The sequence below is a fragment of the Periophthalmus magnuspinnatus genome, chromosome 21 (genome assembly GCF_009829125.3).
Source record: "Periophthalmus magnuspinnatus isolate fPerMag1 chromosome 21, fPerMag1.2.pri, whole genome shotgun sequence".
In the NCBI taxonomy this organism is placed as follows: domain Eukaryota; kingdom Metazoa; phylum Chordata; class Actinopteri; order Gobiiformes; family Gobiidae; genus Periophthalmus; species Periophthalmus magnuspinnatus.
This window is the reverse complement of record NC_047146.1, coordinates 13,313,992-13,338,808: the sequence shown is the minus strand read 5'-3', so window position 1 is coordinate 13,338,808 and position 24,817 is coordinate 13,313,992. Positions and strand designations below refer to the sequence as shown.

The 24,817-nt window shown below is 38.9% G+C and overlaps 2 protein-coding genes across 2 annotated transcripts in view; one reads left to right on the top strand and one right to left on the bottom strand.

The window, feature by feature from the left end:
• Positions 1-2,106, bottom strand: part of pkp4 (plakophilin 4) — a 106,068-nt gene extending 103,962 nt beyond the window's left edge. The window contains exon 1 of the mRNA XM_033987450.2: positions 1,914-2,106. The gene's annotated coding sequence lies outside the window, so the exon portion shown is untranslated. The remainder of the gene's footprint in view (positions 1-1,913) is intronic.
• A 1,033-nt stretch (positions 2,107-3,139) lies between these two features.
• LOC117388865 (coiled-coil domain-containing protein 148-like) overlaps positions 3,140-24,817 on the top strand; it is a 41,917-nt gene continuing 20,239 nt past the window's right edge. The window contains exons 1-8 of the mRNA XM_055230458.1: positions 3,140-3,209; positions 3,536-3,660; positions 7,492-7,595; positions 10,022-10,113; positions 10,212-10,363; positions 14,531-14,626; positions 14,706-14,884; positions 15,591-15,729. Of these exons, the coding sequence (XP_055086433.1) occupies positions 3,182-3,209; positions 3,536-3,660; positions 7,492-7,595; positions 10,022-10,113; positions 10,212-10,363; positions 14,531-14,626; positions 14,706-14,884; positions 15,591-15,729 (915 nt within the window). The 5' untranslated portion in view covers positions 3,140-3,181. The remainder of the gene's footprint in view (positions 3,210-3,535; positions 3,661-7,491; positions 7,596-10,021; positions 10,114-10,211; positions 10,364-14,530; positions 14,627-14,705; positions 14,885-15,590; positions 15,730-24,817) is intronic.

The following is a 24,817-nucleotide window of genomic DNA, read 5'->3' as shown; positions in this document are numbered from 1 at the left end:
GAGAAGCAACATTTGATTGTAGCACAAAAAGGCTAATCTGACATTTAATATAGGGATAAGGGCTTGAGCCTTGATGCTGGGCCAAGTAGGGGATGAAAAAATACAAGATGCAAAGTCCCGCCAAACAGCGCTAATCTATTTTGTGGTTGTCACTTTGTGTTAAAATGAACTTACTGTGAAGAGTGGGTCAAACTAACATGGCAGTGTGAACAAGTCCTCAGGTTTCATTTAACTATGTATGAGAAACAAGAGCAAGTTTAAAGCAACATCTTGGAAGAATAATCACTGGACCAAACTGAAGAAAGAAAAATGTATATATATGATGAAAAAAAATATATGCCAGAGAACAAAAACGATGTAGCGTCATCTAACTGTGCTTTATTGGTCAATTTATGCAGATTTTCCATGCATACTAGTCAATAGGGAGTAGCCTACACTGGATTTGTTTCATGGCATACTTCCAAGAGGCCACTGGTGTGTGTGTCAACAGAGCAAAGGTATGCACATCGCTTTCTGATAAAATCCATCTGTGACCTGAAAATGAGAACAAAACGTTTCCGGCAAAATGTACCTCAAGTTTGTGCTGCAGAGCAGAGAAACAGAACAGAGCATGACAAATGAAAGTGTCAAAAAAGTACCAAATTCAACCAGCAAAACCAAAAGTATTTAGTCAGAGGGTTGCATCTTGTTTTTGCGCAGTCATACCCATCAGCTGTTTGGCATCTGTCTCATGACCTAATGGAAATCAGAAGATGTGTTACTAAGTTTATTCTTCCTCAATGGAGCGACAACAGGAAGGAGATCCATCTATTTGACCGACTTTGAAAATGTGAGGATTTGGTCCCCTGCTCACTTGCAGATACATTACTTCCAAGTTTATCCGCAATCTTTTCATGTAAAGCCAACAAGGAAATGTCACCTTTGAAAATTAGCACCAAGACTTAATTAAACAGACTCTATTTCAAGTTTTAAGATGAGTTAAACATAACTTTGAAGGATTAAAGATGAAAAATGGCTACTCCCTTCGGAAATTCAGCTTAGAGAAGGCAAGATATAAGCTATTTTAGCTCTTAAAATGGGACAAGGCAATAAGTGGACAGTCTCTAAGGACATACAAATACTAGGTTATATACCGCACAGTGACAACTTGACAAGGATTATGCATGGCAGTGTGGTAAGACATTTGAGTCATTCTGTACTATTGCCTCAAACGCTTTAATCTTATCTTTAAAAGCCAGGTCACAAAGCAAATGGCACGACTTTACGCATGCCCCTAGTACAGAAACGCCCGTAGTTAAAATGCAGATTGGTGTCATTAAATATGGCGTAGTAGTTTGAGGTTTGAATGCAATCTAAACATGAGCAAAAAGGTAAACTGTGTGAACAGTCTGGATTTCTCCGCCCCTACGCAACCTCCCATGCATTCCTAGGATTCTCACACTCATGGCTCACCTGCATTGGCCACTTTACCAGGAGCATGCCTTCAATGACAACGCCGAACTAGTCAAAAGAAGTGAGCATTCAGCAGTAAACTTGCACCGGTCTACTCGTGTAAAGGACGGTTCTTCTTTCTTTCTTTCTTTCACCGTGCGCGCTGCTAAGTTTTCATCCCGACTCCTCTCTACTCTGCGCCCGTGCCAAGACAGCCAGCCAGCGCCTTTAGGTTCTTTTCTCTCCAAGGTGTGCGTTATTGGCGATGAAATGATCACAAGAGAAAGATTAATCTGACTGCAATGGAAAAAAGTAGATAGTCTCCACGCGCAAATATCCAAACAAAACTCCCTACTTTCTTGCAAGACACTTTTCCACAGTACAAACTAGCACCCGCATGCCTGGCTCGCAGATGCTTTCGTTTTCCCCATATTTTCCCTCAAATTACCATGCAGTAATTAGTCAAATGAACGATCAAATACCTCTAGAGGACTGTGGTTGCGCTGGGTGAGCTCCGGCTCGGGTCTACATTGGAAAATCTAACTTCATATGTCCCGTGGTTTAGTCCCATGCGTGTGGAAGAACAGTGAAACTCGGCTCCATATTCGTGAAGAAGGAGAGGATCCTCCACTGCTCCCTGCTCCACAGCGGTCCCAGGCACTGCGCGCGGGCATGACGTCAGGCTGAATGTGGGAAAGCGCCGCCCACTCCGGATTGGTCCAAATCTGAGAGGGGGGCGTGCGTAAGGCGGGTCTTAATGATGAATGAACCAATCACAGGCGAAAGAAACAGTTACCTAGGTTACAAATTTTGTCAACTGTACCGTGCTACTCAAAGGTAAGACTAAATTGCAGGTTGTTGGATAATTACACCACTCACAACGGCTCATGTTTTATTCTTGGGATGAATTTTGTTTTTTAGAAATGTGAAACGATAATTTTTGTTGCAGTGGTGTCACATTTTAACATTATGAGTCAGATTAGGTTGAGCAGGCACGTGTTTCGCAGGTTTTAGGCTAGTTAGCTAATGTGTCCTAACCTGCTATCTGGACAAAATAATCTTTAAGTGGAAGTTTAAGCACTCTCATAATGACCCAGGCTACCTTTTAGACGACAAGGGGACAAAGAGGGAAGCTAAAAGGGGTGACAGACAGATGAGGAGAAAACATGTATTAGTGTATTAGACATGTGTTAGGTTTGTGTTCCTGAAAAAGAAGCACTGTTGATATAGCAATTAACAATTCAAAAGCAAAATATGATATCTTTTGAATGGTCAAGTGTCCTCAAGTAGTCTCCCAGGTATGTTTTCCTAAATGTTTATCAAATTTAACATTATAATACAACCTAAAAGCATTAACATGTAAAATCACTTAACATTTACAAAAATAGTCTTAGCTTATTGTTAAAACTGTACGTTGTGACTATGTGAAGGATCCGCCACTAGCTTGTCCCCATCGAAGTTATAGCTTTACCTGAAATGTTCCACAATATGGCGTTAAACTTATCTATCGCCATGGAGACAAACAAATGACACCACTACCATTACGTTTTAAAGTTATTTTGATAGAATGTGACTGAATAAATATGCACTGTGAAATGCTCCAGGCAAAGCTATAATAAAAATAATGAAGACAAAGTAATGTGCAATGCTGTAAAAGTGTGTGAATCCTTTTCTAAATATGTGCTGTGTTTTATTGTCCCATCACAGTAAAGCATTAATCCTCTGCAACGCACACAAGTAACTTCCAAAGATGAGCGGGAGGAATCCAGACAATGATGGTAAATCAGCAAAACTACAATACTTTTACCACTTCTTACACTATGTAGCCCTTTCGACCCCAAGTGTAGTTGAATTGTCTTGGTACCTGCCATGTCTTCTGTCAAACCCTACTTGAGGCTTGTGTTTATTCACCTGTCGGTGTGACTCCACAGCTGAACTGCTCAAATGTTTCTTGCACAGTTCGCTCCCCGCTCTCCCGTGCCTCTCTGCATACTGATACTTCTTTCTCTCTGTGCTGAGCTAGCATGAAGAGTTCTCTTCCAACATCAGAAACGATAAGATTTCCAGTGATTTTAATTCATATCATTTGCTTTCATCCATGCAGAAAGACTGAAAATGCAGATGAAAAATGGCTTTAGCAGCAGCCCCAAGCACAAACCAGCTGAATATGAGAAACTCCAGGCCATAATGGAAGCCATGCGTCGGGAATCTAATGAAATTGGACAAATGGTAAATTTCATACTGAGTTTCAGACCTGTGTTTGAAATGGTAAATGTTAGTATACAATTGATTTATGTCATTATTTAAAGAATTCGGTGCCTAATGAAAAATTAACATAAAAAACTAGGGTTGTCAAAAGTATGTGTTTTTTATTATTGTGGTATTGTGGTTTGAAATTTTAGTATTGTGACAACACTAATTATTAGTACATAAATGTTCTTGGTTGTTCAGCAAATCTTAAATTGTTTTAAGAAAGTCAAATAGGGCCAGTTTGTTTACTCAGATCAGTTGTGGTTGTATGAGTTAGATGTTTCAGTTGAGATTGAAATGCCCAACAGCTCAAAAAATGAACTATTTGTGCCTTTAGTGACCTCTTGTGGCTGCAAATGGTAATGAATTCCTCACATAATACTTTAATCCTTGACAAGTTTTGTGTTTCTGATCCATTCTTATTTCAACCATGCGTATAACTGACAGTGAAAACACAATTTAAGTTTGGCCCCAGCTATTACAAAGCATAAAGATTGTGAAATGCCCCATAACAAAAACGATACAATAAATATATACAAAAAATACATTACAGATCCGCTTACATAACCCAAACTTCAGTGTGTCCTTCTATGCGCCAAATGCTTTGCTCTAACTAGCTAACAAAATACACATTGCATAACGCTAATAAAAACAAACAGTTTTATCAGTGGGGTACACAAAAGCATAGCCACAGGTTTATGAATATTCATCAAGCCGCTTGTGGTCTACAATAAAAAGTGTTTGAAGTTGGACCTGCAGTGGTGTAATGGGCACACGGTACCAGCTTGGAGCCAGTCTTCGGTATCTTTACAGTCGCCCGTGGCCTCTTTGCATCCCCTGTTCTCTGCATAACCCAGATAAGACAGGAGACAGCAGCTTTTCCGGGTCCCCGCACACACGTCCTATTGGTGATGTGATAGACAGTAAATAAATGACCGTGAGTTGCCCTGAGCAGAGATCATTTTTCCTCACACTGCAGGCAGCGTTTTGCTCTGAAGATAGCAAAACCTGAAAATGTCCTCTTTCTAGTCACACAGCAATATAAAATGCAGTAAAAGGGGGTTGCATGGTTGCTTACGCTGCAGCAGCATCCGGTGAACCTTGTCCTTGAGTCAAAATAAATATTATACAGTGAATGGTCCAAGTAGATTCCACTTCTCGTTTGTCGCTACATAAAGTAAGTGACAACCAGGCAAAATTGTAAAATATAAGTTCAAACAAGGTTAAAACATGCATTATTAGTCCCCTTTAAGGAAATTCGTCCACAAGGCAGCACCCGGGGACCCATCTCCTCATCTAGGGCTGGGCTTGGTCAGCACTACTTACTTGTTGGGGATTAGACTATTGGTATTTCTGCAACTTTTGAATAAGCCAGACAGCTATACTTTGCTAAATGTGGCCTCTCTCAAAGAAGATAATTAAATCGTTTTTGTTTCTTAAAATATGGGATGCAACATTTTTACTGCCCTATGTGTTTGCAGTTTCACAATAATTTATATACAGTCGTGTTAGTCTGAGACAATCAAATTAACTGCCCACCGGGAGACACATTTACGACTTTGTTTAATGTAGCATCAATTATTCTTTATTCACTAATGACTTGTGACGGATTTTCCAGCAGCACCGCACCTATCATTAGTTTCTATTTGCAAGAAATTTTAATTACAAAGTTAAACACACATTATAAACAATTAAGGCTATGCTCAGTATTCACCACAGCTTTATTCACAAAAGTTGTAGCCATCCAGGTCTGAGCTATAGTAAAAGCCAAAGTTAAATCTGTCAACTGGACAAAAAGTTGTAGGAGTGAATACGTTTCGCTGCTCATCCAAGCCAGTTTTATCAGCCTGTATAATATGTTAAGCTGACTAACTACAGTGTTCGCAAAAGTCCTTCTTTTTTACATGTATGCATTGTGGGTGACAGTGTGATCAGTATGAATTATCACAAATACCTTGGCTCGCCATAAAAACTGAAGGTCTATAAAGCTTATAATAATATTGAGTCGGCAGTAGCAGCAGTGCATTGTAAATTCAAACGTCACTGTGAGATTGGCTTAGTGCAATTATCTAAACCAGTGACCTGTGGGTGGAAGCACAAGCAAAGAAACATGGGGAATCAGTGTTCGGTGTGCTGTGACCAACATCCTTGTTCTCTCATTATTATAAAAGGAAACAAACGAGGAGAGGCCATTAGAATATGCAGCCTCCTCTGTTTTTCATAATGGTGCCACATGCATGTCAGACGCCTTGTTGCTTGATTATTCGGCTTTGCTGCTGTTATTTGACCTTTTTGCCTTTTTAGTAGTGCTATACTGTTAGTCTTGTTTTACTGTGGTACCTGTTAGGAGCAAAAAGTTGACATATCACAATATTCTTGTTTGGTTGTTTAATATCATGCTTATGTTTGGTGTACATTCTGCTATTCCCTACATGTGTTGTCACGATACTAAAATTTCAATTTCGATACTGAGGAATAGACTCGATACTCAATTTAGATTACCTGGGATCCAAAATACACACTTGCTCAATACTTTATGAAGATGTGAGTCTGTGAATCTCAAATGAGCGTGATTGATAGGTGGATTAGCCAATTTGCCTGTCCATATCGGAAATAATAAAGGGAAAAAAATATCACAGGGAGCTGAAAAACATTGCCCATTTCTGCAGAATCAATGAGTGAAGCAGATTTTATTTGTAAATCATAGGTGACCAGTGAGCTCCTTGGTTTCACATGTGTCACTGAAAAAAAAAAGATCTGATTGCACGATCATGTCTGACCGCGCTTGAGATGCAACGGAGAACACAGGGACCAGACCGGTATCAATCTGTATAAAAAATAAAGAGAGATATCATTCTGCAACAACATTCTGATTCTGATACCATGAAAATAATACAACACACTCTTTATTTACACAATATAATGTGATTTTCAAGATTAAATTATATATATACTTTTATATTACAATCTGATTTTATAATTGTGTAATCCCTCATTCGTCCAGGCATGTTCCACTGGTCCATGAGCGTATACTAGTCTATGTGGTCTTGTTCTCATGAGTTTCATTTCCACTGCTTCACTGTTTCCACCTGCTCAAATTAGTATCTAGATTTGATGTTAGTTTTAGTATTGATACTTTTGACAACCCTATACCATACTTGTGAACCTGTTCAACAGGTGCACTGTGTAACTTTTCTGGTGGAGTTTCTGTCCTGCTTGTCTCGGTGGAAATGTTATTGTTTTGTCTGGAATGTACGGCATTTAACTCCATTGAGTGAAGCAGGTGATGTCAATAGATACAGTAAGTCGAAAGTTACAGGTCCGATCTGTGAAGAGGAAACTCTAATCACTCTGAGAATGCTTGTTTTCAAAGCATTTCTTTAATAATAAATGCAAATGGAAAGATTTAATGACATACTTTGGAATATTCCAGGCAAAGCACTAACATTTCCATGGAGACGAGCAGGTGGTATACCCTCACCAGAAAAGTTACATAGTGCACCTTTGATTCTAATTCTCTCTTCTTCCCTCTTCTGCTTTTCTGCTCTGCTCTTAAAATGAGACACACGTTTCTTTATCCACATGAGAAAATTTCACTGATCACCTTTGTTTATACAGAGGTCCTCGTTATGTCTTGGATTCTCTGTCGTATATGATTTTATTCACATTCACTCTACAAAATCACAAATACACCCAAACCCCAAATCGTTCTGAGAGTGAATTTAAAAGCAGCCGCTCCAGAGATGTGATGGTTTTTCTCACCGGCGTATCCCATTTCAAAGATAACTCTTCGATTACATTGTCTTACAGGTTCAAAGGAGCTCGTGTGCCGCCAAGGTAACCAAGGAGAAGACAATCCTCCGCCAGCATAGGCAGGTGTGGAGCTCCGAGTGCCTCAGGCTGCAGAACGCCGAGTAAGACCCCCCCCCTCCCCCACACCCCTCTCCAGTCCGATTATGCCTTGACATTATCTGCTGCACTTTTCTCTATCTACTATTACAACACGCAGCCATCACACTTAAGCTCCACACATCTCAGCCGAACCCCCGAGCTTCAAAAACAGACTAAAAGTACCACGGCAAAGAAGAGCAGAAATAAATTGCTACTGGATGAAGTAAGGAATCAAAAAATGAGGAATGAGTCACTACAAATGTTAATACGTTTAGACTAGGAACATCATTCAAGATATTCTAAAGTACTGATAACATTTTATAATAGCTACAGTTTAAGTAGCCGTAATAAAGCAGGAACAAAGACTTAATACAGAATAAACAAATGGATTATTAAGAATGATTCAATATTCAGTTTGACTGACTTGGTTCATGTTTTAGTTATTTAGTTTAGTTTAGTGTAGGTACCAAAGTACTTTTAATAATCTTTCTGACAAGGAAAGTAGTGTCCCCGCATATTTCACGCTTAGAAAATAGGTGTAATCCTGGTTAGTTTCTATAAATTGTATAATGAGTTGATATCACTTTCGACCAGTGCTGCTGACGTGTCCTTGGGCAATACACCCAACATATTTAAGTGAATGTAGTTTATGATTTATTGGTGGTGGTCGTCATGGAGACCAATAGCTGTTAATCTATGCTCTTATCTCATATAACCAGGGTTGCCAGGATTCAGCGATCGAACCCGCACAAGAGAGTATGAAAAACTGCCCAAAACCTGCAGAGCCTGCGCACGGCTGTATTTCTACTGTATTTATGAAAGTAGCGCTTCTCCAGTGACACAGACCCACCCCCTCCCCTCTTTATTGCACAAACAGAAGTTCTTCCGAGCACTGATGGCTTTGGATATGATGATTTGTCACCAAAATCCAGGACTTTCATTATGGTTATTCTAAAATCAATATGTTTTATACGAACAATATCTTTGGCCAAATCTACATACATGGCAACTCTACATTCAACCCTAGGGCAATTGTGACTACATTAATACCGTACCAGAAACAAGTAGAGTGGATGAATAATGCATTTTAAAAGCACTATACAAGATCAATGCATCCTTTTTACATATATTATTGTTCTATGCCACAATAGGAGACTGTTAAGTAAATGTTTGAGTAGAAATGGTATTTTTATTAATAATAGTATATTGTAGACGGTGCAGTGAAGCTATATCAACAGTATTCATAGTAAGTGTTAGTAGCTGAATAATATAGATGGTAAATATTTGTCTTGAAGTAGTATAAAAAAGTCATAGTAGCATTAGCAATACTAGCTGTACTATAAGTAGAAATGTGTGTGTGGCACTACTTTGAGTATAATATTCATCAGAAATCTTGTAGTAATTGCAATAATCAAGCACTTAGCTATGTTGTTGACATTGTACACAACGTAACACCACATGCAACATTTTATCCCTTTTGCGAGAATTACTTTAAAACCCAGCACTTCAAATTGGCAACTGCCTTTCGTTTGTTTTGTGAAATACATCAGACAATCCTTGAATTATTCACTCTGAAAATTGCATAATGTACAACTTGTGTATTCTTCAGCTAAGGCTAACCACCGTCACGCTTTGTGGAGGGAGAAGGGCAGCACTAGCTCTTGGGTGCAGCCGGGCTATGATGCTGTCTGAGTGTGAGCTAGCCAAGGTTAATGATGTACACTAGCATACAGCCTTGATAATGAGCCCCGTCATAAAGATAGGCCACCGCTTCTCATGCAGCTAAGCCAGTTCAATTACCCAGGGATTACAAAGGCTCTGTCAAACTAGAGGCAACAAAGTATAACTCTATAACGCTGATCAATTATGAGGAATAATGTTGTGTGCAGGGCGGACGATGGCGGAGATTCATTACAGATGTGTGCATAGTAGGGTAGTCAAAAGAATCGAAAATCAGATTCTAAATGATACTGAAACTAGTATCAAAACTAGATACTTATTTGAACAGGTATCATTCACAAGACAAATTATCCTTTCCTGAATAGCTTTGGAATGATCTTGACCACATACACCTATGGACCACTATGGAACATACCCAGACTACTAAGGCATTACACAAATATAACACCACATAGTATTATAAATAATTCATTATATAATCATATATATAATTCATATAATTAATTTAATTTATATTTAATCTGCCCTTCTGCATACAGTACATTGGTATAACTCAAAATATGCCATGTTGGAATTGTATGTACCATAAGTCCTAGAGAATTTATTGACCCGAGGCACTGCATATTTCAGCAATCATTCAGTCACTCTGCATTTCAAAATAGCTAGTTTATTTTATTGTTGTCTATGATGTGCTGCTGTCAAGTGGAGGTGGCTTACATATACATAATAATAATAATCTATGTGATGTAACACTCATCTCGTCTGGCAGGAGAAAGATGGAGGACGACATCCAGGACTTTCTGCAGCAAATCAGGCCCAGCGACAGAACTGACACTGCCGTCTTCTCACTTCAAGAATATGGTGAAGCACAGTCTTTAGTCTCCAAACATCAACTCCGCTGTTATGTAATCCTGTTCAAGTGCTCTATGAATAACTTTGTGTGTGATTGTGGGGTTAAGAGCTGAGTCTGCGGAGGGAGAGGGAGGCCTTCAGAAGAGCCACAGTACTCCCTGTTCTTCAACTTCGAGATGACCTACGCTTGAGACTAAGTGAAGGACTGGACCAGCCTCTCAGCGCTGATGAGTCCAACTGGGAGCAAGTCATACAGCAGGTACAGTAACAACTACACAAACTGATCAGCTGTAAGATAGTTATCTCTACTGTTGGGAAAAGGGGGAATGTCATGATGTGTAATTGAATTTGATTGGTCAAAAAGGCACAACAGCGGAAATCAAACTTTTGTTACATCCAGGAAATGCAAAGACATCTTTTCCACCCATAAACGCACAAAGCAAAGTCCTCTGCATGTTTTTCACTAAATAGTCCATATTTTCTCTAAAATAGGCTGTACATCCTTTTGTGTTGCCATGTTTGTTTTGTTTGGGCGCCTCACCTTTGGTTTCTGCCCTAACCACAATGCTGCCTTGTGATTGGACTGAGCCACTGGTTAACCAGGCAATCACAACAGCAGGAGCTTAGCCAGATGCATTCTTGAGAGTTTGTGAACACAAATATTGCAAGAATTCCGATTATTGTTGTGTACTCTTGGATTTTACCCTCAAGTTCTAAACCAACCTATCAGGCATACGACTCTTCATATGTAAAAGTCCATGTTTAGATTCGATTCAATTCAATTTTCAATTCATTTATTTTTGTAACGCCCAAAATCACAACAACAGTTGTCTCGAAGGGCGTTCATGTTTTGGTTGAAGGGGGAAACCGGACTACCCGGAGGAAACCCATCCAGACACGGGGAGAAACATGAAAAACTCCACACAGAAAGGCCTGGGCGACCCGGGGATCGAACCAAACCCTCTTGCTGTGAGGCATGAGTGTTGCCACTCAGCCACCGTGCTGCCTACACACACAGATACACACACAGATCAGATCATGTTAGTTCTAGTTGATTCATAATTCCGAATTTATGTAAGTTTTACCCTCATGATTTTGACCTGTTTCAATCCCATGCATAGTCTTGTACAGCAAGATGGATTCTCACGATATATGTGAGGTCCCAACACAAGAGAATCTATCTTGAGAGACTTCTGCTGTAAGGTTAAGAGGCTGGGCAGACCAATCACAGAGCAGCAATGAGGTTTGTGCGGAAGCCAAAGGCCAAGTGCCCAAACAAACCAAAACAAACAAACGACGACAGACGTACTTCAGCCTATATTAGCAGGAGGGAAACACCTTGTGCATCTGTGGACAGGGCAGATGTCTGTGTTTTTCTCTCTACTAGATGTAACAAAAATTTTGTTTTTTTGGCTTGTTCCGTTGTTATTCAAGCAATCAGATTCAAATAATCTGCATCACATTCCTCATTTTCCAACCTCTGTGTAGAACTCAATTCATAGTGCTACACGTGTCAATCTGGCGTGAGCCAGATTATCCTGCCCAGGCCGTACTTTGAAAGCCTCATATTTTCTTAGGTGGTACATATAATTTTTTCTGACCCCCTGTGGCAGGACTGGGAAGCTCTTGCTCCTGTCATGGCAGAGGAGGAGAGGAGAAACAAATCATTTCTTGCTGGGTCAGTTACTGAATTTTCTTCCACTTTACTATAATGTATATGTGAAACTAAAAAAACAGACCGAATATTGATGCATGTGTAGAAAGAGGCATTGTGGTAAGGGACAACAAGTTAAAGATATACCACTTACATATTTGGTACTTTAACTAAGCAGGAAACACAAAGTAACCCTATGAATTGTGTGCAATATACATCTCCCTGCTGCTATAATACAAATTTCAGTATGGAACTTTACCCTAACAATTCCATGGACAAATCTATAACCACCTTTCATAGCTTTTGCTCAGATTTTTTCACCCCTCCTCGGCCTCTTGTTTATTGTTCATTCTCTCATATACCTTAAACTTACAAAGACCTTTGGTAAACCACATACTTGACTGAGGATTATGAACTAAGCAGGTGTCTTTAAAGAGGGAGGAGCCATTTTGTTTTTTGTGTTTGGGTAGGACTTTTTCCCACGATCCCCACTACACCGACTTTCTTCCAATCTCTACCCTAGAGACTAGATAGGCACAATATAACACATCTCTCATGAAATTTCTATTTTCATCTTTGAGTTTTGCTGATGCTATACTGCAAAAACCATCTACCATGCCGAAGTTGCAAAAACATGTTGCTGCTGAGCAATATCTGCTAGTGACTGGGCAGAGCCTGATCCTATCACTGCCCCAATGTTCCTCCTAACTCTAGCAGAATGATGTATGTCTGGCCATATCAGTAAAAATATTGTGGTCAAATAAACTGTCATATAAAGTTGCAATGGGAAATAGTGTTTGGAAATGGTTAGGTTATAGAAAACATTTTTATGTTGGTGCTTTCAAAATCATATTCCTGTAAAAATATTCAAACTAGACAAACTACAAAATTAAAGTGGCCTCCTAGTCAAAATGAAGTAAATTTGCATTTTGCATGTTCATTTCACAATTTGTAAACAATCAGAGGTATTCATTTAAAAATAATAGTTTTTATTTTCCCTTTTTTTTCTCAAAATAATTTCTGTTGTGTTTGAGAGAGTGGAGCAGTATCACAAATGAAAAGTGTAAGCAAATTAGGATGTATGATTACGTTTGCTTTACAACAGAAGTGACTGAACAGCGAATGGGTGAACCTTTATGTGAAGTATCCAAAGCATAAGTATTAAGACAAACTACTTATTTAAGTGGTTGAATACTGTTAGCTCTAACCCTGTTTACGGTAATATGTAGTGGTTTGGTGAAGACCTCTAATTATCTCTACAATATAAACCAATAGCATGTCAAAACTTTGCTACAGTATGTAACTTTTTGGTCAAAAAACTGACTAAAATAAACACTTTTATTTCAGTGTGAATGGACTTGCATCACCACAAACCTGACTCTTATTTCACTTGGAGAAGGGCCTCGACCTGCTTGTATCCATGGACATGTTGTTCCTTTGGCTGTAATCTTCAACAATATGGCATAAAATGTATCTATCTCCATAGAGAACATTTTGAAGTATAGCTTTACCTTTCTATTTCCATGGAATCATGCAGGTGATATTGCCACCTCCAGAAAGTTACATACTGTACCTTTAAGTAAAGTCTACTGGAATGTAAATAAATAAATGATTAAGTAATTATCTGGTTGAACTGAGCATAATTGTATCCTGCTCTCATGACCAGTCGCCCTTTCCAGATGAGCTTCCTGTGCTGTGGATGCTTAATGAACTAAATTAGCTGCTCCTCACTTCCTGGATCTCATAGGTGAATGAATCCAACGCAGTGCCACTTCTTCCTGTCACGCTGTACTATCCCGGCTAACTCATAATAACAGGAGGTAGCCTTGACTTTAACATGCACCACACGCTCCCGCAGCCCCTGGGAGCTGTCTGCAAATTAGCTTAATCATCTCACGCTCAATACGCCTAAATAGAACAGAACGCAATATGGTCCAAGAAGAAGCCATATTGCTCTTGGCTTCGCACATTATTCCAGATTTTATTGTGCAATTACGTTGTCAAAGCCTATTGCTATTGGTTTCAGGTGACATTCGAACATTTTATGGGTTAATAATATGTATATATATATAATAGAGATGGGTGGCAGGCAAAATAAATAATGTTAAAATGCTTTTTTTTTTTGTTTAAGTAGAAATAATCAAGCTCAACACAAAATTTACATTTTGGGTATTTCATAGGGAACTACAATGTATTCAATAGGGACCACTGGGTCTTCCTTCCCATCTGGGAGCATGACATAACACTCATCATGACATAACACAAATCATAACACTTTGATATCTGAAAAACAATACTATTTCTTATTAAAAAGGTTTTATGGTTGCACTTTATAATAACTACAATTTAATTAGCTTTAATAAAGCATGAAGAAAAACTTAATTCATAATAAACAAAAACGGTCCAAAAATGGTAAAAATGGTCCAATTTACCCAATGCATTCTGAGCATCCTATTTATTCACAACAATGACTTTATAAGCACTTTCAGAGGTCAGAGCATGCTATTGGCGCACTTCCTGTTTCGCCATGGATAAAAAGGCTCTATAATTGGATGCAGACAGCAGGCATTGCCTCATTTTCACCCTGCTTCTACAGTATAGGTGTACTGGGGCAAAATGGGGGTAAAATAGGGTTACGGTAATAATTAATTGGTTAACCTGAATAATTTATAAAGTATTTGGTCATTAATTAAGCCTTGCTTCATGCATGATTTAAGGCTAATTAGGTGTAGTTATTGTAAAATGTTGCCTGTTTTATCTTTATGTTGCCAGATAAACTTTGTCAAAGCGCAGCAGGCTGACATCACCAGAAAACTCCACCATGAGTACTGTGCGGTGGAGGCCGAAATAACAGCTCTGGGCTTGGAGGTATGTTTCCTGACATTTTTGTATGATATGTTTTGCAATTTACATTTTGGAATATTTTTAAATTTGTTTCAAATTGCAGGATACATTGAGCAGGTCACCGGATGATGGAGTGATGGAGGATGTCCCCTGGGTGGTGGTGGATGCAGACTGTCCATACCCGGAGCTGAAAATGTCCCTGATTGAGGCCTTCCATTCGCTGTCAGAGATGTACAGAGAAAGACTGGAGAGCCTACAAGAGAAGCTGGATCAGACTGACAGGTGGGTCCAAGCACAGGATTAGGAGCAGTTTTCATGGTAGGTATGAGCTGGTATAAGATAAGTTTTACTAATGAGACAGATGTAGTAGGAAGATAATTAACAGTAAGTGTCTGTATTACTCACAATTTTAACACTACCTTTAACAAACCTTGAGTTATACAGTGACCTAAAATATATTCTATTTAAAAAGTCCAATTACTTCCAATTATGAAGCTATTATATGCTGTACATGCTGATTATACATTTATACTTATATTAGCTTATTCAATGTTTTGCACAACTGCACTTAAAGGTGAAAGTAGGCATTCTTGCTATAACACATAAAACGATGTACCCGGTCCAACCATTGTAAGTGCCATGCCCATATCAGTTAAATAAATACATAATGTTCTGTGTGCCATTACAGGTACAAGTATGTTTATTGCACTTTTTCCTTGAAAAACGTGCATTCTCAGTGGAGTTAGCTCACCAAAGAGCTGATCTGTAACTTGGCTTGTCTCTATGGAGATAAAACCTTTAAAGACATACTGTGGAACATCTAAGGCAAAATGATAACATCTCCATGGAGACAGACAAGTAGGTAGCTCAGCTCACAAAAGTTATGCACCAGCAAACATTTCTTTGCATATTTCTTCTGGCATGTGAAATGCCATACAAGCTTTGGATCAACTCTCCATATTCTATGTATTTGGCTGGTATTTTTCAGGTTCTGTAGCTGGAGTGAGGACAACCACCTGTTGTTCACTTTCATAGTCTCACAGTACACTCAGGACATCCCCAACTACAGGAGTCTGTGTATGGACATGCTCCAGAGAGTGTTCCCCTATAGATCAAGACGAGAACTGGTCAGTGGTTTCTTCAACATACTGTATGCATACTTAGATATCAAATGTGTACAAAAAACACTTTTTGTTGCTGTTTAGTTTAGCTGTCTTTTGTCAGGTTAACTCAAGACACACCTAAAATAAATCTGAAAGAAATCTGGTTTATAAATCTCAGTGCAGGATCAAATATTCAAAATGCAACATTTTCAGTCTCCTTGAAACAATGATAAACAGTACTGTTATGATGAAACTTACCATGCAAATGCTAAGGTTAGTCTTTGTAATATATGGTAAATAAATAAATTACATTACCAAAATAATATATTTACATGTAGCACACCTCTCATGACCACTGGAACCAATTTTTTACTACTCACATTTAATGTTACCATCTACAAGCTTATTATATTTTTTTACCATTAGATGGCAGATGAAAATGAAATGTAATTAAGATTGAGTTTTTGAAATGATGACTAAACTAAAATTACCTGACAACTGTATATGAATCAATGCTTTTTATTGATAAGTAAAATCCAAAACTTCCTCTAAAATATCTCCTAGCTTACCAGTTGTCATTTCCGGTTTTAACTTCACCACATATGTCACTGAGTTCATGGGTAGAACACCCATATATCCTCTATAGATTCCCCTTCCCATCTTTCTCTCCTCCCTGTCCACTCTGCTGCTTCTCCCAATCAATGCAGCTTAGCACGTTGAACCAAGCGACCACACAGATAAGCCGCAACAATGATCCACTCGGCACGCCGCAGGATTTGTGCTATGTCACCCAGCATGCACCACTCGCTTCCCATCGCCATGACGACCCGACGGCCACCACCGCAACATTCCTCCTCTTCTTCCTCATTCTGCGACCATATCAGATCTGCCTGTGTGTTGTGGCCAGTGGTGTAATCATTTAGCCTTTAGGGGCAAACGGGAAGGCGGTCCAATTTGTCTATCTTTTATTTAAAAATTGGCCCAGTTAAAGCGCAGACTGCAATTAATTCTGCTATTACTCATAATTAAACTGGCCTGACTGTTTGGGGGGGATAATGAAGTGCAGTTAGTCAAACCCTGATTATTAAGTATTTGAATGGTTGTTCAAAGTTGTTCTGAATTCAAATTTTGTGTTATTACATTGTTTGAGAAGATGAAAATTTGACAACTTCCCTCATAGAATTACTTTGAAAAAGATGTGAAATGATAGCCCCACATTATGTCTTGAAATGATTGGAGCCGTATGTAGCCCAATTACTCATTTTATAGAAACACGAACACATGGCATAATCTGTTGAAAAGTTAAAATCTGAAATTTTGAAATATCCATATTATTGGACAAATAAAAGTTCTCTTAAAGCCTTTTTCCATTTTAGTTACTTTTACTGCACTGAAAAACATGTGTCCTACTGTAAGCGGGCACTAACCTGACTCTTATTTGGCTAGGAGGACAGTCTAAAACTTATCTCCATGGAGAACGTTCTCATGCGTGGTTTTAACTTGCTATTTCCAAAGAATCACAGACCTCCATAAAGTAGATATAATGTGAGGAAGTGATTAGGCATCCTTATATCCAGTTGTGGCGGATTTTGGTTAAGAATAAGTAAAATGCAAAAGTACTTTCCTCACTATGTGTTCTCTCATTTTTGAATTAAGCTTGGGGTATTGTTGCTGCTCCTCCTGGCAAGCTCCAGTTTTGAATGCGTGTTTACGGGACTATCGCTTAGCATTTCCACGACAGCACACATCGGTAGTTAGAGCAACTGTCTACTTGCCCTGCTACTGCCCTTACAACCTTGAAGATATACAAATTAGATAAAAGACACTACACCAACATCACCATTAAGTACTACAGAACTACCGTATTTAACTCAAGTGGAAAAACATACCCTTGTCAGTAGAGCCATCTGCCCTATACAGATATTTGCTGGTGTCCCATTACTTTCGCTGACAAATGGATCAATTGGCTGCACTATAGTTAGTGCTGTAATTACACTATTGTTAACTGCCTCTCCTTCGCGGCTGTCTGACCTCTGTTGAAGGCTGTTGGTTTACTCGCACCCCCATTCTGCACAATTTATATCCAGTCCAATCTCGTAGTTCTATTTTATTTCTTTTGTTTGTCTCCAAATAGAAACAAAGATAAACCGTTAGCGTTTCATAGCTCCAGAGCAGAGGTGACATATTACCCTCATTTAACGGCTGGATATATCAGAGACTATGGTTACAGTGCTTCGCTTTAGATGGAGATAAATATTTCTTTATATGTTTGGTGTATCATTGTTAGAAAAGTGGTTTATATTTTTCTGCTATTAAGTCAGTTTTTCCCCTTTGAATTTGTGATTTGTTTGATTTGGGTAAGAGTGTTCTGAATTAAAATGACTAAAATATCAGTGCTGTTGTTGCGTCCTTGGAAGACAATTCACTCACCTTGGCAGTTGTTGCTCTAGGAGTTGTTTACCAACACAGATTTAGACTAAAGTACGGTAAAACACCATTCATTAGTAGTGTCAGTGTGGGGAAGCTGGCCAATGTAGTCATAAGTATGAGGCACAAGTTTATCCAGATTAAAAATAACGACTGGCTGAGGATGATGATGTTGTTAGATCTCTTGAAGCTTTATTAAGTTGCCAATCTAGGGTGTTCAGGTATCTTGCATATCCCTTGGCATTGGGTAGGGGTCAAATGCAAACACAGCATTCACCGTGGAGAAGTTTGAATCTGAGCCTTAGGTCTTCTTTTCTGGAAACCAAGACTATTACACGATGGTTCAGTAATTCTAGCTTCCAGCATCTCTTCCACTTCCCTCTTTAACTCTGGCACAAATTTAGCTGAAATGCAGCAGGTGGTGTCTCTGATGGGCTTCTGGCACGCATAGGCAGATCCGGTGCTGGATGGGGTGAGTTTATCCAGGTCTCACACTGAAGAGTTCATTGGTCATGTTGATTTGAAGGGCCTGTTGTTGCTCAGCGCTCAGATGACTTGTATCAGGAAGCACTGGTGTCTCTGCTGGTGAGGGGAAGTACTGCTCTGGAAGCTCCTCTTTGTCAATGACTGCATGAGCCAGGAAAGAGAGCTGGTTAGCCCTTTCTTTAAGTAGATTGATGTGGGATATTTGGTACTTTTTGCAGCATTCTGGCCTAAAATGCACCTTGTCAGTTAAGAGTCCACTCTCTGACCTTGGCAATAGCAGCAAGACTTTTTGGTCCATCTTGAGCACTCTTCTTCTGGAGGCTTTCTAGACAATAATGGAACATGCATAAAGGATACTCACCACATGCTGCTTTACTTCATCTTCCTCACTGGCATTCAGTAACAGGTAGGGCATCTGGTACAATGTCATACTTCCACACCACCATAAAGAGACAAGTGATAAATGTTCACTGGAAAATCTATGTTGTAAAAAAAAGCTGTTAAATAATTTTAGGTGCTTTACTTTGTTTATCCCATGGCCTGTGTTTTGATGTTTCTTCAAAGTCTTGCTTTTTTCAGCCACAGATATCACTGCTTTATATTTGCAGACTCTGTGGAAACAGCAAAGTCAAACGTTGGTCGCACTGGTCAAGCTAACAATTTGTTTGATGGAAACAGGCCTTATATTAACCTTAATTTAAAATAAAGCAAATACAAACATGTGCTAACAATGACTACATTCTAGGCCAGAACTCTATAAAATCTCTGAAAAGTCTTACCTCCAAAACAGCTCTCATCATCCTTCACTAGAAATGATAACAAAGTCAATAAGTCAATGAAACTGCCTTTGTAAGATTTAAATGTGTTTGACAAAGAAACCTAAATAAGTTATTGTTGACAATTTTGTGTTTGATCACCCCCTCTGACGATTTTTTCACTGCACAAGTGACAACGACAAGGACATTTTTTTTTTTTTTACAAAAAACCCCAAAAGTTCAAATTTGATTACGACGCCAAGAAAAACCTTGATACTCAACATCAATCTCAAAACCACAATGATGAGAAAGTAGATGACAAAGGTCTATTCACCAAACCTATGGCAGCACACTTCAATCCTTCAGACATTTTCTTCCAAGCCACTACATGGCAAAACCAAAACAAATGGTCTACAGAATCTACTTCTATATTCTAAGAGGCAGCCTTACAAACTCACAAAGTCTATACTGCTGCCCCCTACAGCCCTTAACTACTCACTACACATAAACACTCCTACCAACCTTGACCAACCTAGCAAACTCACCAAGTTTAAACATGAACCACCTCCAACATCTCCATATGCGCCCATGCACAGGGCAGTTAAATATTCTCCAGCGTTTTCTGCTCCAGCCAAATAAAGCTCATCAAGACTAGTGTTTATAGGGGCAAATTTAGAGCCAAGTTCCATATTTGGAATTACGGCCACGAGTATCATAGCAACCAAAGAGCCAATCCAGAGTGGATAAAAACACCAGGATTTTGAAGTGCGGATAAATACGAACAAAATGACCAGCCGGACAGCAGCAGTTATTGTGTGAGGGGGCAACAGTTTTTCAATAGAAAGTGAATTGGAGCCAGCATCGATAGAGCCGAATGCACCAGTACAATGTACTCAAAAAAGTACAGTTATCCAAACTCTTCTCAATTAGAGGAATGCAATATGTATATATGTAAGTTATTTTTAACCCAGCTACAAGTGACAAAAGCTTTATGTTGAGATATTCAATGATTTGAACATTTGTGTTTCTTGCACTGCTCCTTCAGATGTGATGTAATTGGTGTATACTTTGAAAATACCAGATTAGGCTCTTTCTTAGAAGTTTGCAATAGATAAAGTGTTTTCTAATTTGGTAAAGACAGCGGGAGGTGGGGGGTGAGCGTGGGGGTGGGGGCGGGGGGTCTTTTAATTAAAACTTAGAAAGAAATGGTTTGCCTGCCTACAAAAAGTTAACATTTGTACATGAACAATCAATGGAAGCTCAATGGAATGACACATTCATTTTTGAGGAATAGTAGTTTACAATTAGACTAATAGAACGTGCAAAACTGTAGATTAGCCCTATCTCGCAATGGCTAACTAGAACTATTACTAAGCTCCTTCAGTGTTCCAGTTCAGAGTTCAAAAACAATGTAATACAAGAACAATAGTAGTTCTGTATTGATATCAAGTTTAAAATATTTGTGAATGGGAATCCTACTTAGTCATCTTGCTGTAGCTTCTTCCATAGTGATTATAAAAGCCTTGAAGAAACACCTCCCTCTACCGGACAGGGCACTTTACTGTCTTTCATCTACGTTCATAAAAATACAAGACCTGCACGACACTAGCACTATTTTACACTAACGCCAGCATGATCTCTCTTTGGGGCCCCTAAACTTTCTCTCTCTCATTTTCTCTTTTTGAGCAGAAGCAGAGGGAGGCAGAGTGTTCCTCTTGCAGACAGCTCTCTGCATGGGGGCTGTGGCTGCAGTGGCTGAACTAAAGGCTGTGTCATTATAAAGGTGCACTGCAGACACTGGGAACTGCTGCAGGCTACAGCACACACACACACACACACACACACACACAGCACATGATAGAGCGCGGGAACCAGGGGCATGCTAACTTGCCTACAGACAGGATCCATCACAAGTCATTAGATGTCACCTTCAACCAAGCAAGTACATTGATCACTGCATCCATTGTCACGTATTCTTTCATACATACATTATTTTATTTTATCCATCATAAATTAACTTTTATCATGTTTATTTAACAAAAGTAATCATCCTTTCATTCCTGATACGTTTCTGTGTCAAATTTCTACTTAATCCATTAATTTACCAGCAGCCTACACATCCACTAATGAATAATATATAATTGAATATTACAGAGTATGGGATTACAGGCGTTTTTAGTTCCAAAAAATATGTTTTTTCTACCAATATAAAAGCATGTACTTGAAAGATTGTTATATTTATACCATACCGGAACATTCAAGGCAAAGCAATATTTTATTTCATCAGACAAGCAGGTAATTGACCTTCTACCAGAAAACTTAAATAGTGCACTTTTAAAATTGAAGTATTTGAATTGAGAAAAATGGCAAAATTGGCAATGACTGTCAGCCCTCATCATATTTATGTATTTATTTTTACATACGCCACACCTTCATGTCATTATTTCACGTACTGCATCCATTTCATTTCTTATAATCGTCCACCAAACCCCTGCATCCACCTTTACGCCTCATCTGTTTGTCCTCTGTCTGATCCATATCCTATCTGCCGCTCTCATATGACGAAGCATGTTTCCTGGAGGCATACAGACCTGCGGACAGACACTCACTGCATTACAATTCACACACTGACTCCACTGGGGAGATAGGGGACATTAGAGCATCCACTTAGTTCCACTCATGAAGCGCATTTTTGGTTCATTCATCTCCACCCATTTATTTGTTCAGCCTTCCTCCTAGTCTCACATAAACAATCATCAGTCTATCTTCTGCATGGATTGTTTATTTAATTACAGGTGTTTTTATTGCTACAAAACTACCTTGATAAATATGTATTCTCACAAATTTGATGGGTAATTTAGCCTGGTTCTTGCCATGTAGATTGAAGTTTAATGCCATACTGCGGATTATTCCTGTCAAAGCAATAAAATCTCCATGGAGACAAGTCGCTGGCAGAAGCTTCACCAGAAAAGTTACACAGTGCACCTGTAATTCTGGTATTTGTATGTAATTCATTAATTCTTTTCATTCGCTCATTCACTGCAGTCTTATGTTCATTATTAACTCATTTATCATCTTGGGTAGATCTATATTCATGACCTATCTATAACTATGCCCATCCATCAATTCTCGTGTCACAAATCAATCAAATTAATACGTGTTTCACTGCAATTTTAGTGCCAACAGCTCAAAAACATCTCAATCTAAGTGTATGCTGCTGCTGTGGCCACTGCAACTTCAAGTAGTTGGTGACATCTCAAAAGACTGCTATGATTACAGCCAGGTGTTTCTGATTACTAACACCTGGGTGCAGGGGGAGTTTGAGGTGTGGATAGCTGTTAGACCCCCTCCCCCTTTCCCTTTAGCCCACAGGCTCTTTAGCAGCTTTATTTGAAATGTGGTCATGGGTGGGGTTGGTGTTAAGTCTGACTTAAAACTAACATTGATTTCCCTACCTTTCAATAAATGTATTCAGTTTAACCCAGGGATGTCAAACGCCTTTTCACCGAGGGCCATATCAGCAAAATGGCAGCTCTCAAAGGGCCAGATGTAAAATAAATAACTACTTTTTAAACTTGTTAATTAACTGTTAATTAACTCTTATTCAAGTTACAAATATTGCATATGAATTTGCCTAGATGTAAAAATATGGCTGTGTAACTGTGTAATCTGATAAAACGACATTTTAAGACCACCATACCTTTTAATTTACCCTGTCGAGGGCCACATAAAGTGATATGGAGGGCCACATTTGACCTGCTGGCCTTGAGTTTGACACATGTGGGCTAACCATATGTCCACTATTTATTTATTTGTTTCAGTCAGTCATCGATTGATAGATGTATTTATTTATTTTAACTTTCATCAATTGATAGTTTGCAGTGACATCACCCGGGCTTGTGCTTAAATTAAAGTCTATCTTGAATAGCAGATTATCAGACAGAGCAGTGCCTCTAGTTAGCTTCATACAGCTAACCACCAGCTTCACCTTCTACACACGTGCGTTATATGTAGGAGCATGTTACCTATAGGGCTCACGCAAACCTATACCAGCGCGCACTGCATTTGAAATCTCCTAGTGTCACTCTAGGGAGCTAGGGCTAGTGCGTAGGGGTGAAACTAAGGGTGCGTCTCTCTTCATGTTCCCTACTTGCGCGTTAATAAATCGACCATGCTTGCGCAACTGCCAGCTCACTCATTTTCAATAAACGCACCAGAGCGTCTAATGCCTTCCCTCCGTCAGTTAGCCACTATTAGCCCATAGATGAATATCGCCCCCTCTGTTCTGATGGAGCGGCCAAGTGACGCAGCCCCCGTGAGCGTGCTGACACAATGATGAATAACTCCTGGGCCCAACTCAGACACAACGGAACAGGACATTTCACAGACGAGGAAAAAGGAGGATCTGAAACAGCACAGGTGGAGGTGATGTGCTGCCAGGAATAGACATGGGCATATTGCTGGGTTTCAGGTGACATCACAACATATTAATATTTTATACAAATGAAGGGTAAAATGAGTATCTTTAGAATGCAGATTTTGTAATATTTTTGTGATAAAACAAGTTCTAAGGTTTAAAGTCACAATAGAAATGATCCGGTTCAGTATGTGTGATTTTGAATACAATGTAATCAATCAGGAAAACTTACTCTTGCCTCCCATCTGGGTATATATTATCACATTGTAGAGTCTGAAACATCACAACAATCTATAAGCTAATAATATTTAATAAAGAAGAGGGGCAACTAAAAGAAATCATTTTTATGTGTATTTCATGTGTAATACAGTGAGTTCGAAGGTCTAGCCATAATAGAAATGATCATGTTCAACATTTGTGATTACAGTACATGCAAATACAATGTAATCATTTGTGAAAACTAGCTATTGACCCACATCTGGGAGTATGATATCACATTCTTGTATCTCAAACAATTCAAAACAAAATATTATATCTTTTTAATAGCCCTCACGTCGCTGAAACCCATATAGGCTGTATTCATGCTCTAAGAAGTTGATTGAGTTGTCATAATCTCAGAGGGCAGGGGCCTTTATAACTCTATGGAAGATTCATTGTTTTTGAAAGAAATAACCAAACTTATGATCCACGCATCTTGAACCTTATCATTCGTTGTTAGGTATTGGCACCATTATTCAATCTGGAAGCTATTATGACAAAATGAACTCAATTAAGTCACTTTTGTTTATTTATGTTAACACAGAAGAAGCCAGTTTTTGTTACGTATTGTTATTTGATATGGGCTAAGGGGGTAACAGTTGAGCAGTTATTTCACTCAGACCAAAAGGTAATCTGTTCAAATCTTGTCTATGCATACTGCCAGTTTGTCACTACATCTCGTTTACTTACTCCAGTGATGAAGGGCATCTGACATTAAAATCTGCCATGTGCCCTCCATGTCAAATCATTCTGTGACGGTTTTTACTAT